The sequence below is a fragment of the Lagenorhynchus albirostris genome, chromosome 3, assembly GCF_949774975.1.
Source record: "Lagenorhynchus albirostris chromosome 3, mLagAlb1.1, whole genome shotgun sequence".
Taxonomy (NCBI): Eukaryota; Metazoa; Chordata; class Mammalia; order Artiodactyla; family Delphinidae; genus Lagenorhynchus; species Lagenorhynchus albirostris.
The window spans coordinates 155,689,896-155,703,637 of record NC_083097.1 but is presented as its reverse complement, the minus strand read 5'-3'; the positions used below and the strand labels follow the sequence as shown (position 1 = coordinate 155,703,637).

Sequence of the window (13,742 nt, the reverse complement as noted above, 5' to 3'; positions counted from 1 at the left end):
AGGTGTTCTGATAATCTGGCTTACTTAGACTGGCCTGCACAAGGGCTGGAGCTGGGGAGGGTGGATCTGTTGGGAGCTGGGTCTAGAGCTGGGGAGATAGCTCAGCCCTAGGAGCTGGTCAGGGCCCCTGCAGAGGCCTGTAGCCCTGGGGACGGGCCAGCTTGCCATCAGATCCCCCCACCACCAACCCCCACATGCAACACATACACAGCTTCTCCTCTGCCTTGCATGGGCCCCTGAGGTGTGGCTGGCACTGACCTTCCATGTCCCCAGGGGACAGTGATACAGGAACCACAAAGGTTATGGCAGTGAGGTGGTGAGAAGGCTGCAGCAGAGGCCAGGGGAGACTTGAGACTGGAGGGATGGAGGCAAGGGTGAAGGAAGGTGAGAGTGAACTGTGGGTGGGACCAGAAGGTATATATGAGGTCTCAGTTTTCCTTAAGACTCTGTCCTGACTAACGTGCTGAATGCCCTCGGGCAAGTCATGTCTTGCCCAGGTCAGTTTATCCATCCATGGATTAGAGGTCCCCCTTTAGCTCAGAGTGGAACCAGTTTGTGATGGGTGCAGGCTGAGGCACTCCAACTCCAACTCATGGGCACTGGGGAGCCATGGAAGTATCTTGAGAAGAGGAGGGGGCTAGCTTGGGGATGTGCGACCCATGTCCTCTGTTCCTGAGGTTCCTGTTCTCTGGCCCAGACCTGGGAGCTAAAAGCACACTCAGGGAAGAAGCACATGTGATCTATGGGGCTCCTTCCAAAATCCAAACATCAAACAGCCTTCCCCAGGGCTCCCGGCTTTGCCTCTCTGAAGGTTGCAGGCTGACAGGCTGGGCGAGCCAGTTGAGGTGAAATGAACCCCTGTAACCTATAGGCAGCACAGGGAGCTAAGGAGCCGGGGAGGGCTGTTGAGCCCTGCTGGAGATTCTGCATAGGCCTGCCTGCCTCTCTGCAGTCTGGTTGTTAGGCAGGGGGCAGACAGGTTGGGAAGTCCCCCTTCTCTCCCAAGACCTTCCCATTGCTGTCCTGGAATTCCACCATTCAACCTCTTGCATTAAGGCCTAGACCTCCCCACATTCCTGTCTTTAGTTCTGCAGATGGCCTCTGGGGTTGGGAGGGGGTGTGTGTGTAGAGGGTCCTGACATCTGCCATAGGAACTTGGAGAAGGTTGAAGGAGATGGAAGCCTGAGAGGAGCTTGGACAGGAGCTGTGACTGGACACAGAGCCCTGGGGAATCTGAGGGTGCTGACGAACCTTTGGAGCTCCCCTTGGAGGGTCCTTTCTTTCACAGAAACTCACCTCCTCCTAGAAGCCCTCCTGGATTAATGGCAATTCCTCAAGTGTTGGCCACCTCCAACCACACAAGTGCCCAGCTGGCAGGATTCTGGCCAGTGCTGGCCCACTGCCGGTGGGTGAACTAGCTGGCTCCTCACCTCAGGCTGGGATGCAGGCATCAGGGGTTGCTAGAAGCAGGCCCGCCTCCTCCTTTAAGAGTGGAGGGAAGGCCCTCCCAGCGCTGGGCCTCCATGGGCAGGAGGGCGTGCCATCCCTACCAGCCCAGCGCCTCCCTCCCAGCCTGCCGTGTTTGGGTGGACGACTCTTGGTCCTTATACCATAAACACCAATTTGCAGGGCCCTGAGAGCCAACTGACTGTTTACTGTGCGCTCCAGAGACTCAAATAAAAAAAGAGAGAGGGAGAGAGAAAGAGAAAGACGTGATTGAGGAGCCAGCCTGGATCTAAACATCAATTAGCACCTTCTGACTAGCTTCTGTCCCAGCTGCCAGGCCAGGCAGTGGTGGCTCCCAGGCTGGGGCCCTCCCCAGGGCTTCCCCAGTGCCCTGGGCACCCCCCTTCATCCTGGCATCTGTAGGGATGGACTTCTCAGTAGTATAGAATGCCTAAGGGGCCCAGACTGAGAATGTCAGAGCCATAGAAACAGCACCACATGCTCACCTCCTCTTGGGAGCCCTCCCAGATGACCCAGAAGATATAGAAGGGGCCATCACCCAAATCTCTGGGGCCAAGGTGAGGGAGTAAGGGGGGGTGAGGGGTGTGGCAGGTGGGAGTACCCTCTGTTAGCTGCTTCCCGTCCCCCTACTCTATGGTGGGAGAGGGAGGGAGAAAATGGGGTAGTTTTGCCTTCATAAACTCACACTGGGGAGAGAGACCTCACCCAGTAGGTCTCAGTTTACCTGTCAGTGCCTATGAACAGAAGGGCTGGCAGCACTCCCACCCCTGCAGGGATGCTGTCTCATTCCTCCAAGCCTTGGACATCACCCTGGGAGGTTGCCTGCAGGGACAACTTCAAGCCTCAAGTCCAGCTTCAGTCTGTTCAGTCCAGACTGAAGCTGGACTTGAGGCTGGAGGCTGGAGGGCAGTGTGGGCGGGTAAGGTGTCCTGTTCCTGCTCAGGCCAGGAGGCCAAGGGGCTGCTGGAGAGGAAGCTGCTGACTGCCAGGATGCCTTGTCCTTGGGTGTCCCAACCAGAGGGTTTCACGAAGGGATACAGGTTTCTAACAGGGAAATGAGTCACAGGCAAAAGGGCCAAGCAGCTTGGGGAGGGACAGGGGGCTGGGGTGGGGGTAGGCCCCTGAAGGGGAAAGCTGAGGGATTGGGGCAACCCCAGGCCATCAGGCCAGACCTCAGGATGGGCTGTGTCATGTCCCCCAGACCAGACCCTCAGGACAGGGGCAAAGGCCTGGCCAGCAGGACCTTAAAGCCCATCCAGCCCAGGCTCTGCTGTAGGCAGTGTGGGCCGTCACTGTGTGGGACCAGGGAACCTGGCCAGGGGTCCTCAGCCCTTTGTACCAGGCTTGGTGATCCAGAGCTGGCCCTGCACCTGTTGCTCTGGGGGTCCCAGCCCTGGAGGTTCTGGCCCAGCACGGGGTGCTTCAGAGCTTTCTTGAAGTGTGTGGAAACTGAGGTCCTAGGACCCAGAAAGTGGGAGTATGGGGAGGAGGGGGAGGGGAGGGCCTGTGGGGGCCCCAGGAGGAGGGGGCTGGCCACACACCCTCCAGGACTTCAAAGCTGCTGCCCTGGGGGTGTGAGATTTGCAGGGGGCTGGGCCAAGGGGGGCCCTGGTGGGGTGAGGCCCTACTACCTCCGGGCCTTTAATATGGTTATTCCTCTCCTATCTCAACTACCTGTGAACAGGCCCACCAGGCCCATTTCCTCCTTCTTCAGGGCTGGCGGGAGGGGCTGTAAACTCCCTGGAGAGGTGCTTCTGAGGCCCAGGCAGGCTGCCCTGTGTTCTGCCCTCCCTCTGAGTTGAGGGTAAAGGGCAGGGGCTGAGGGGCTGGGCCAGGGTTCATGGGGACATGCTGATCTTGGCAGGTGAGGGGGGCCAGCTGGGCTCTAGAGGGGGCTCCGGATAGATCCCACATCAGCAAAAGGCAGGAGCAGAGAGGCCCTGGGGAGCCCCCTCATCCCACTTCCTCTGGCACTAGAGGGAAACTGAGGCCCCGGGCGGGGCTTGCTCCTGGCCAGCAGAGAGTTGAGAGTTTTGCCTCCTCATTCACACAGGCTCTTGCTAGCTCCCCTCGCCCATTTACTGGGGCCTGTCCTGTGGATCTATGGGCCTCTTCTGGTGGGGTTCTGCCCCTCTCTGTCCTGGAGCCATGGCGATGGGTAGTGGGAGCCTGGTGCCTCACCTGGTAGAGACCTGAGACCAGGTAGGCAGAACCTACCTCTGCATCAGCTCCCAGGGTAGCTCCTTTTTGTTTCTGGGTATCTGGGCTCTGCTGCTTTAGGAGGCCCGGCTCTGTCCCTGCTTCCTCTCTTGGCATCTCACCCTTGTGACCGTGTGGCTATGCCTCCACCCCCTGCTCAACCTGTCTCCCCTACCCTTTCATCTGAGGAGCCCCTGGCACCTGGTTACCAGCAGGTACCAGTTAGGGCAACTCCTGCCCGCACCCTAACTTAGAGGTGCCGCACCATTTGTACTGTCCGTGCACTGTGGATGTGGCCCATAGGCAGCTCGAGTGGGGCACCTGTCACCCCCCACCTCCAGGGCTGAACCCCTGTGTGGAGTGTCTGACCTGGCTCTACTGCCTGGTGGGCTGTGAGGGCTTGCGGGTCCTCCCAGCTGGTGACTCACACCCGTGGGTGAGATTGGCCACCTGCACTCCAGTCTCGGACACTGTCCTGTGTGCTTAATCACTGTCTCCCTCTTTATAGAGTGTCTGCCTGCAGTCTGTCTGGACCCAGCCAACCCCTTGGGGCCCCATTTGGGAATTGCTGGTGGTCAGCTACAGTCCTGGAACAGTGGGTGACCTGGCCTGAAATGGGCCTGGTGGGGGGGGAGCAGTGAGCCCCGAGCCAACAAGGCCATGGGCTTGGGGCGGGACGTTGCTGGGCCAGCCTGGGAAGCTGATGCGTGATTTGGAATGTGAAAGCAGGGGCTTTGGGGTCCAGAGCCCTGTGTCTGTCTCTAGTCCCTTAGCCTCACTGGGCCTCTTCTGGCTCTGTCTTCAGTAGCTTGGAGCCTCCAGCAAAGACCACTGTGGCCAGTAAAGTGGTGGGGTTGGTGTTCCCTGAGTCCTGTCTTGAGGGATGAAGCCATGTTTCCTTCTCTCCTCCCTCCCTCCCTTGATGGGTTCCCACTCCATCCATCAGGCAGCTCCCCATACCCTACCACAGCTCTCTCCCAGTGCAGGGCTCTGTGTGGAGTGGACATTCTTGCCCACGATGGGTCTGCACAGCCTTGTCCAGGACCCCTGCCCAGCCAGCCACGACTCTCTGTTGGCAGAGGGTGGCCCTTCATTCCCTACTCTCAAGGACACCATGTGGCCCTGATGTCTAGCCACGGAGCCAGCTGAATTGGGTTTCCCTCCCTCTGCTTTCAGCAGGCACGGGCCTCCCAATTACGGGGCTCCTGTCTGTTCCCAGCCCCCTCCCTTCCAGCATATGGCTCATGCAGGGTGGCTATGCTGGGCCTGACCTTTGAGTGGGTGAGGCTAGGCCTCCTCCCCTCAGCTCCAGCATCATCTCCCCCCGGCCCCCACCTGTCCTAGCCTGTCCCTCCTCAGCTTTCTCCCTCCTTGTGGGTCTGGCTGGATATCAGGGCAGCGTTCAGAGGTGGTGGTAGTAGTGGGGAGAGGGGCATGGAAGGACGCAGAGAGAAGCAAGGACCCTGCTCCTGGCTTGGAGAGATGAAGGTGTGGCCTTGAGAAAGCCACTCCTTCACCCCCTGGCTCCTGCAGCCTGAGTTTTCAGAGGCCCACCCAGCTCTGCATACCCCAAATACCCTGGATGGATGGATGTAGGCAATAGCCATGGAGGGACAACGTGAGGCTTCTGCCAGCAGAATGCCTCGTTTGTCCTTGAGGCTCTCCCTGTCTGCCTTGGAAAGATCCCCATCCCAAGGCTCTGAGCATGATGCCAGGATTTGGCCAACCATACATTGAGAGACTGCTGACCTCTGCCAAGACTTGCATTCCTGAGCTATGCCCTATGGTGGAGGGGAGGCCAGGGGTCCAGCGTCAGCTCTAGCCTCTGGCCTGAGGATGGACAGAGGCAGGAGGGAGCCCCTGGGAGTTCTTGGGTTCATGCAGCAGCTCTCTGCCCATGAGGGATGTCCCTCATGACCTCCCAGCTGGATTCCAGCTGCATGAGCTGGACTTCTAAAGTGGCTTTTGCAGGAGGTAGAAGGAGGCCAGGCCCAGAGAGAAGCGGCTGCCTGATTTCCAGGCTTCAGGCTGGTGAGCCTCAAATTGAGGGAACATGTCCGTCCTCCCAACCAGACTGGGCTCCTAGAATGCCCCTGGTGGGCTGAGAAGGGGACTCCACACAGGGGCCATGTCCCCAAGCCCAGGGAGCATGGCCACGTAGCCATGCTACGTGGTGCTCAAATGTCAACTGAATGAAGCATGTTGTGGATGTCTGGGGAAGTGGCTTTCAGCTGACTTGGTGGATGTCCTGCTGCACCACTGACTTACATGGGGTCTCCCCCCTGGGGCTGCCATGGTCCCCTGCTCACTGCACTGTACATCCCCTGCAACAGGCAGGCCTCCTTTTCCCTTTCTCTGCACTTCCACTGGGATTTTCTGCCCTGGTCTCTAGTCTACCCCGCCCCAGACTTCAAGACCACTGGCTGCTTCCTCCTTTCTTTGGAGTGCCCATCCTTCTTCCTTCCCCTGGAATTCTGGCTCTGGAGGCTATTGCAGAGACCCCAGGAGTCTCTGAGCTAAGCATGCCCACCCCACCTCCCATCGTGGCTCCTCCCAAAGGGTCACAACCAGTCCAGGCCCCATGCCTTGCTGACCCACCACCAAAAATCCAGCACAATCCACAGGTTTGTTTGGTTGTTTCTTCTTTTCGTTTTTGTTTTTTGTTTGTTTGTTTTTACTTTCCCCATAGTTTGAAACTCACAAGCTATGACTAAAATAATTTCTTTCATAGAAAGAAAAAGAAAACAACAATAACACATCTGTTTGTCTAGTTCCTATGTATGGTGGATATAGCAGCATTGGAAATAAAATTAAAACCAAAAATGCAAAATTCAAGGCAGAGGAAGGTCGTATCCCTAGTGAGCCGTGCAGCTTGTCCTCCCCACCCCCCGCCCCAACTGTCTTTTCCCCCTGCCCGGAGGGTAGGGCCTCGGGGACAGGGGGCTGGGCAACATTTCACAGTGGCAGAGGCTGAGGAGGAGAGGTCTTGGCATGGCAGCACCTGGCAGGAAGCCCCTGTGGGCATTGGTTGAGAGGTCCATCAGTCTCGCTCATTCTCAGACAGGATGGATGAGTCAGATGTGAGCAGAGCCAAGTCAAGCGGCCAACCAGAGGCTCCACAACAGTGGCCAGTGGCGGGTAGGTCTGATGTACCATAGCCACAGCAGCAGGACCTGGGGGTCCGTCCTGGCTATGAGGGGCTGGGAAGGAGACCAGTCCTCTGGGGTCTTTGGGTCCTTTGTCTGCAGCACCAGTGTGGGATCACCCCCCGACTCCCAATCTCCCAAACAACCCAACCCAAAGTGAGCCTCCAAGGCAGGGTATGGAGCTGAGTACGACCTGGACAGCAGTATAGGCCAGTGGCTCCCTTCTTGCCTTCCGCTTACAAGGGGCTGCGAATGAGGGAGGTGGAGAGAGGTGCTAGGCCAAGAGGGAGGCAACAGCAAGACTGGAACAGCAGGTTTTGCTCCTCTTCTGTGGATGCGATGGGGTGCAAGTGGGAATGTGAAGACAGGGAGGAGGGAGAGCCAGGCGCAGGAGTTTCTGTCAGCTGCAAAGTAGAAGGCACAGCAGACCAGGCTGAGTGGCACCTTGCCAGGGCCTGGGTGTCTGATGCCCAGCACAGGGCAGCCAGGACAGAGCCAGGCCTCGTGTTCCAGGCCCTTTCTCAGCCTACTGCCGTCAGGCCCTGTCTCCTTCACCCAAGCCCAGGTGGTTCTTGCGGTTCTGCGCAGCAAAGGCTCTCCCTGATAGGGTTCCTGGTTGAGAGCGTTGGCAGGTATCAGACTGAGGAAGGAGTGCCACAGGCCTCCAGGCACCTGAATCGTTGTAGGATGGGCCTCATACCTTAGTGGGAAGGGTAAGGGGACAAGATGCCCCCCACAGGTTCTCCACAGCTCATTCTGCCAGGAGATACTGCTCTACACGACGAGGTCAGGTGGAGGGAAACATGTGGTCTTGGGAGGAAGGTAATGGCAGGCTAAATCCCCACCCCTGGAGCCCCGCCCCCAGAGAGGACCCCGCCACCCTCCAGGAGCCCCATCCCTGGAGTTTCACCCCAGGAAGGGCCCCACACCTGTCGGGAAGAACTCCATCCCACTCATGAGCCTCACCCCTGCCCTACCACGGAGGACCCCGCCACCCTCCAGGAGCTCCATCCCAGAGCCCCGCCCCATCCATGGAGGAGTCCCCCCGCCGCCACCGGGAGGACCCCCAGCCCGGTGCGGCGCCCACTACTTGCAGGTGTGCACGTCGTAGATGCGCGCGCACTCCTGGCAGCTCACGTAGCAGCACCAGTGGAAAACGCAGTGGCACTTCTCCCTACGCCGCTCGGTGCGTGCGTTGTGGCCGCGACCACAGCACAGCAGGTCGCAGCCATCTATGCCGTGGGAGCTCACGTTGCAGGTGCGGTCGCGCGTGCCGAAGGATCCCGTCTCGGGGTTGGGCTCACAGAAGTTGGGCGAGGCCTCGTAGTAGACCAGGTCGCGCTCTGTGGGCACCTTGAAGTAGGTGTAGCGTGGCCGCAGGGTCTCCACCCAGCCGCGCGACTCACGGTGCTTCTCCACCACCATCTCCGAGGCGCTGTCATACTTGTCCTTGAGGAAGTCACCAATGGCACGGAAGTCGGGCTGCGACCACCAGCAGGTCTTCACCTCACAGCTGCCCGAGAGCCCATGGCACTTGCACTTGAGGTGCATGTGGCTGGCGATGGCCTGCAGGAGCGTGCGAGCGGGGGCGTCAGGGCAGGCCCTCAGTCTCCCCACCTCCCACGTAGGGTGGCTGTACTCCTTGCCTGTAGTCCCCCTCCGCTCACCTGGCAAACCCAGTCCCCCCACCTGCTCCATAAAGCTCCGGGACTCCCGGGTGGAGCAGGTGCCCTCTCCCAGCACCGCCCTTCCGTGTGGTGCTACAGGTTCTTGTGCCATGTGGCTCCCCTGGTAGACCCAAGATCCCTGGAGGGCAGGGCCTGGGAGACCCCCTCCTGGGCTGGGTCTACTTCTAGGCCATCTATGTTGAGTGAAGGAAAGAAGGGGCTGTAACATGTGATATGTAAGTGCCGGGGTGTAGGAGGGAAGTCGTTCATTCTGACTGGGGAAACCCAAGACCTCCGTCTACAGGAGATGTACATGGGATGGGTGGCAAGGCTAGGGGCTGACCTGAGCACGGATAATGGTAGTGGCTGGAGCAGGGTACCTTCAGGGCCCAGGAAGCTGGTTTTATCAGATTGTAGGGGAGTTGCTGAGGATTGTGTGTGTTTCTCCTGTGGGCATCCCAACGTCAGGTTGTCTTCCCTTCTCTCTTTGGGGGAAGGAGTGGGGCTGGCGGTGAAAGGTCCTGTGGCATAATCAGAACTAAGGCTGAACTGGCCACTATGATGGGCACTGGCCACATGTGAGGTCCTGAGATGCGGCTGGTGGTCCAAATTGAGAAGTGCTGTTAAGTGCAAACCACATGCTGGGTCATACTAAGTCCCCAGACTTCGTAAAAGAAGAGGATGTAAAATATCTCATTCAAAATTTTAATATTGATTGCATTATTGCAATAACATGTTGGCTATATTGGGTTAAATAAAACTCATTATTAAAGCAAATTTCACCTGTTTCCTTTTAAAATGTGGCTACTAGAAATTGATAAATCTAAGGCTTCATGTGGGCTCCGTGTCCACGTGCTGCCTCTACCCTGTCCCCCTCTGCCTGCTCTTTCTTCAACCCTTCCCTCTCATACTGGCACTCTTTTAGGAGTATCTGTAAATTACATTCCCCCACCGCAGTCCAGTTCTGTCTAATCTCCATTCTCTTCTCTTTTGTGACCAAGCTTTTCCAGAGAGGAGCTGCCACTTCCCATCTCTGCCTCCTCAGTCTCTTGTTTTAGTTCTACTTTTGATCAAAGTTATATATGCACATACTTTGAAAAGTCCAAGAGTTCCTAAGACCTATTAAGAAAAACAGGAGTTCTGACCCCACACTCTCATTCACAGCACTTTCCTGACCGCTTGAGGCAGCACCTTGTACCTCTACACCTCTGATAAGATGCTTGTCTTGCTACTTCTTGATTTTTCAGTGTTTGGCATTGTCTATGGACCTCTCACCATGGAGGTCCCATGGGACCTCACTCCACAACTCTGATGCACACTTTTCCCAGCCCCCTTCCTACACTAAAATCTATAGCATAATTCCAGTTAGATCAAAATTTAGTGCTGACAGTATTGGGGCTGTGGTAAATGTCATACTTAGTTGAGCCACGTGCCATGATAACTCTTCCTTTTCTACAAAACGTTTTGTTGTTGCTGTTTTTTTTTTTGTTTGTTTTGTTTTGTTTTTGCAGTATGCGGGCCTCTCACTGTTGTGGCCTCTCCCATTGCGGAGCACAGGCTCCGGACGCGCAGGCCCAGCGGCCATGGCCCACAGGCGCAGCCGCTCCGCAGCACGTGGGATCCTCCCGGCCTGGGGCACGAACCCGTGTCCCCTGCATTGGCAGGCGGACTCCCAACCACTGCGCCACCAGGGAAACCCCATGTTGTTGCTGTTTTTAATGTACTCATCACAGGTTCAGTCTCACTGACTCCTTTCGTTGTCTAAATATTCTCTTCAGGACTTTCAAACACACCAGCTGATCTATGGATTTCATCTTCTTGGAGACATCTTTTTCAAACGGCTTCTGGTAAATTTTGTGAAATGTGCATGTCTGAAAACAAATCTTTTCTACTTAAAGTTGAAAAGATGATTTAGCTGGGTATAAAAGTCTTGGCTTAAAATATTTCCCCCTCTCAGGATTCTGAAAGCATTACTCTATTTTATTCTAGATTTCACTGTTGTTCTTAGAAACTCTGACGACATTTTGATTCCTGATCCTTTGCATGAAACCAAAGCGTTTTCTGGGAAGCTTGGAAGGCTTTTCTGTGTCACAGGCTGTGGATTTCACAGCAAATTTTGATGTGGGTCTTCCCCTTTCTTGTGCTAATCACTTACGGGGCCTGTTTTGTCTGAACTTCTGCTCTTCAGCCCTGGGAACCTTCTTGTCTTATTTCTTTACCAAATTCCTCATCTTCATGTTCATCATTGTCTTTCTTGGACAGATCCTCCATATTTCCTATTCTTTCCTATTTTCCATCTCCTTGTCTTTTTTTCTCTACTTTGTGGGAAGCGTGTCTCAACTATCTTCCAACCTTTTTGCTGAGAGTTTTGTTTTTGCTGTCCTATTTTTAACTTCTAAGAGCTTCTTTTTTCCCCTGAATGTTCTTTTAAATTAACATCCTGTTCCAATTTTATGGATTCAGTGTTTTATCTCTCCGGGGATACTGATGGTTTTTTGAAGTTTTCATCCCTTTATAATGTCTCTTTCCCATAAGTTTGGGTTTCTTTTTTCTTTATTTTGGTCTTTACCTTTGTGGTTGCTGGAGGCCTTCCTCAGATGTTCAGTGATCCTTGGCTGCCTGCTCATATTTGAAAGTGGGGCGCCAAAAATCTTGTCGGAGCCTCCTGTACACAGGAGGGACTCATCTACTTGGGCCCTCACTGTAGAGTGATCTGGCCACATTGCTTTTGGGGGAACCCCCACCTCAATATCTTCAAGTTTCTTCTCTTGGGATGGCCTGATTCTCAGGGGAGAATCTTCCATTTTCCTGCCTAGAGCATAATCAAGCTTCTCTGTGGCACTAGGACATGAGGAAGACAAATGTGTATGTAGACAGACTAATTTCACTTGGGCAGCCTCACCCTCAGCAGTCCAGACGCCTTCTGCTTTACCCTTTTTAGAGAATAAGCCTCCAGACTTCAGCCATGGTGATGGAGGGGTGCTGTCTGGATGCAAGAGGTTGGATAGAAGAGCTGGTACATTAAAAAGTGCTTTTAAAATAGACTTCAAAATGAAAATGCAGCTAAGCATACACACTTTTTCCCCAGACCAGCAAATGACCAGTCTTTCTGTTTCCAGCCCCATATCTATCTCTGCTTCTCAAGATATCTGATACTAGAAATTCCTTGGTTGGTTCTCAGAGTTCTCTACTGGCTTAAGATTCAGCTTTCTCGAGTGTACTAAGATATTGAGTATTCATCTATCTGCTTTTTGCTTTCAAAATTTTGTTGCCATTGTCACCTTTTCTGTTTTCCATGTTCTCAATAGTCTATTTATGTATCTTAAAATTAATTCATTGTCATTTTAGTGGAGTTCTAGGAGAATGCAGAGGAAAATATTTGTATTTTGTTTGTCATCTTTAACTGGAAACTCCCATTCATTCTTCAGGTCTACAATTTCTATGGGATTCTTTCCCAGATCTTACATCTTAGCTTTGTGAACATAAGTAAGCATATTTTTTCTCATAATCTATGTCTAATAATTCCAGTATCTGAGTCTTGTTTCTGTTTTTTTTTTTGTTCTGTTTTGCTGATTATCACTCATTTAACAGGTTATCTTTGATTATGTGTTGAACATTGTGTTTGAAAAGCTGTTTGTAGAAAAAAATTTCAGCCTAGCATAAGGTTATCATCCTCCAAAGAGGATTTATCTGCTTTCTCCAGGTACGTGGGGATACCAGCAATTTGGGATCACCTTAATCCATTCAGTCTAGAGATTTTACTAGCCTGTACATGTGCATAAGGGCTTGCCTACTTCTGATCTTCCTTTACTCCTCGGGATCCCAGCCTAAACCGAGGAGTTTTTTCCTAGACATAGCACCTTTGGTGGGCCCCTTTTAGCTCTGTGAGGCTGCTGAAAATGCAGCTCAGCATACGCACTTTTTTCCCAGACCAGCAAATGATCCCTGGACAGAAGCTGCCCCAGGCACCAGGTTCAGAGTCTTGTCTTCTCCTGGACTTTGGACTGCTAATTCCTCACTATATGGTTAGTTATTTGACACTTAACAATTATTTTATGGAAGTGTAATATACATGCAAAAGTTTATATATCATAAGCATGGAATATGACAAAATTTCATAAATGACCAGCCTCAGAACACCAGCTCCTCGGGAACTCCCACCATGCTCTGTTCCAGTTGTTACACTTCCCCTCTCCAGGGCATATATTCTAACAGCATCTCCTTGATGACTAATGATATTGATCACCTTTTCACATATCTATTGGACATTTCTAGATTTTCTTCTGTGAGGTGGCTTTCCATTTTTCAGCCAACTTTTCTATTGGGTTATCAGTCTTTTTGATAACCCAAAAAGACTGATACTTTTTTTGTTCTTTTTTTTGTTCTTTTCATACTATAACTTTTTTTGTTCTTTTTTTTTTTGTTCTTTTCATACTATAACTTTTTTTTTTTTTTCATACTATGTTCTTTTCATACTATAACTTTCATATACTTGTTGTGTTCTTTTTTTTTTTGTTCTTTTCATACTATAACTTTCATATACTTGTTGTGTGTATATATTGTGAACATTCCCTTCTGTGTGGATTGCCTTTTCAGTTTCATGGTGGTGCCTTTTTATAAATTTTAATATAGTCCACATTATTACATTTTTCTTTCATTGTGAGTGCTTCTTTGGCCTGTTTAGGAAATCTTTGCCTACTCCAAGGTCACAGAGATGTTCTTCTATGTTTTCTTCTAAACATTCTTTGTTTTATCTTTCCCATTTGGAAATGGGAAATTGATTTTTTATATGATGTGAGGTAGGGGTCAAGATTAATTTTTTTCCACATTGTTATCCAATTGACTGAGCACCATTTATGGAAAAGACCACTTCCCCCTCTGCTGCACTATCTTCCCTGTGATAAATCAGGTAACTTATACAGGTGAGTATTCTATACTTTTAAAGGGTACTTTTTACATTTCATCCTACATTTGTACCTGTCTTTAGCCGGAAGATTAATGTGAGTCACCTAGTTCCCTGTTGCTAGAAGTTAAGTGTTCACTCTTCAGCTCTCTGCAGTGCCCTGGTTCCACTGGCCAAGGCCAGGGCCAACTCTGCTGAACACTTTTCAGTCCCTACACATATCACGTCCTATCAGCAGTGCCCCACTGAACCTCTGACTAAGTTCACTAAGCCACCTTTTCAGAAGGGCTCACAAAGCCCAGTACAGCTTGGTCTCTGCCAGCCTTTCCATCCCCCAAATCTTTTTCTTCCTCTGTTCTC

The 13,742-nt window shown here is 52.6% G+C and overlaps 1 protein-coding gene across 3 annotated transcripts in view; it reads right to left on the bottom strand.

The window, feature by feature from the left end:
- Nucleotides 1–7,728: 7,728 nt before the first annotated feature.
- Nucleotides 7,729–13,742, bottom strand: part of WNT3A (Wnt family member 3A) — a 47,299-nt gene continuing 41,285 nt past the window's right edge. For all 3 annotated transcript variants that reach the window (XM_060146591.1, XM_060146593.1, XM_060146592.1), the window contains one exon: nucleotides 7,729–8,378. In XM_060146591.1, coding sequence (XP_060002574.1) covers nucleotides 7,899–8,378 — 480 coding nt within the window. In that variant the 3' untranslated portion in view covers nucleotides 7,729–7,898. The remainder of the gene's footprint in view (nucleotides 8,379–13,742) is intronic.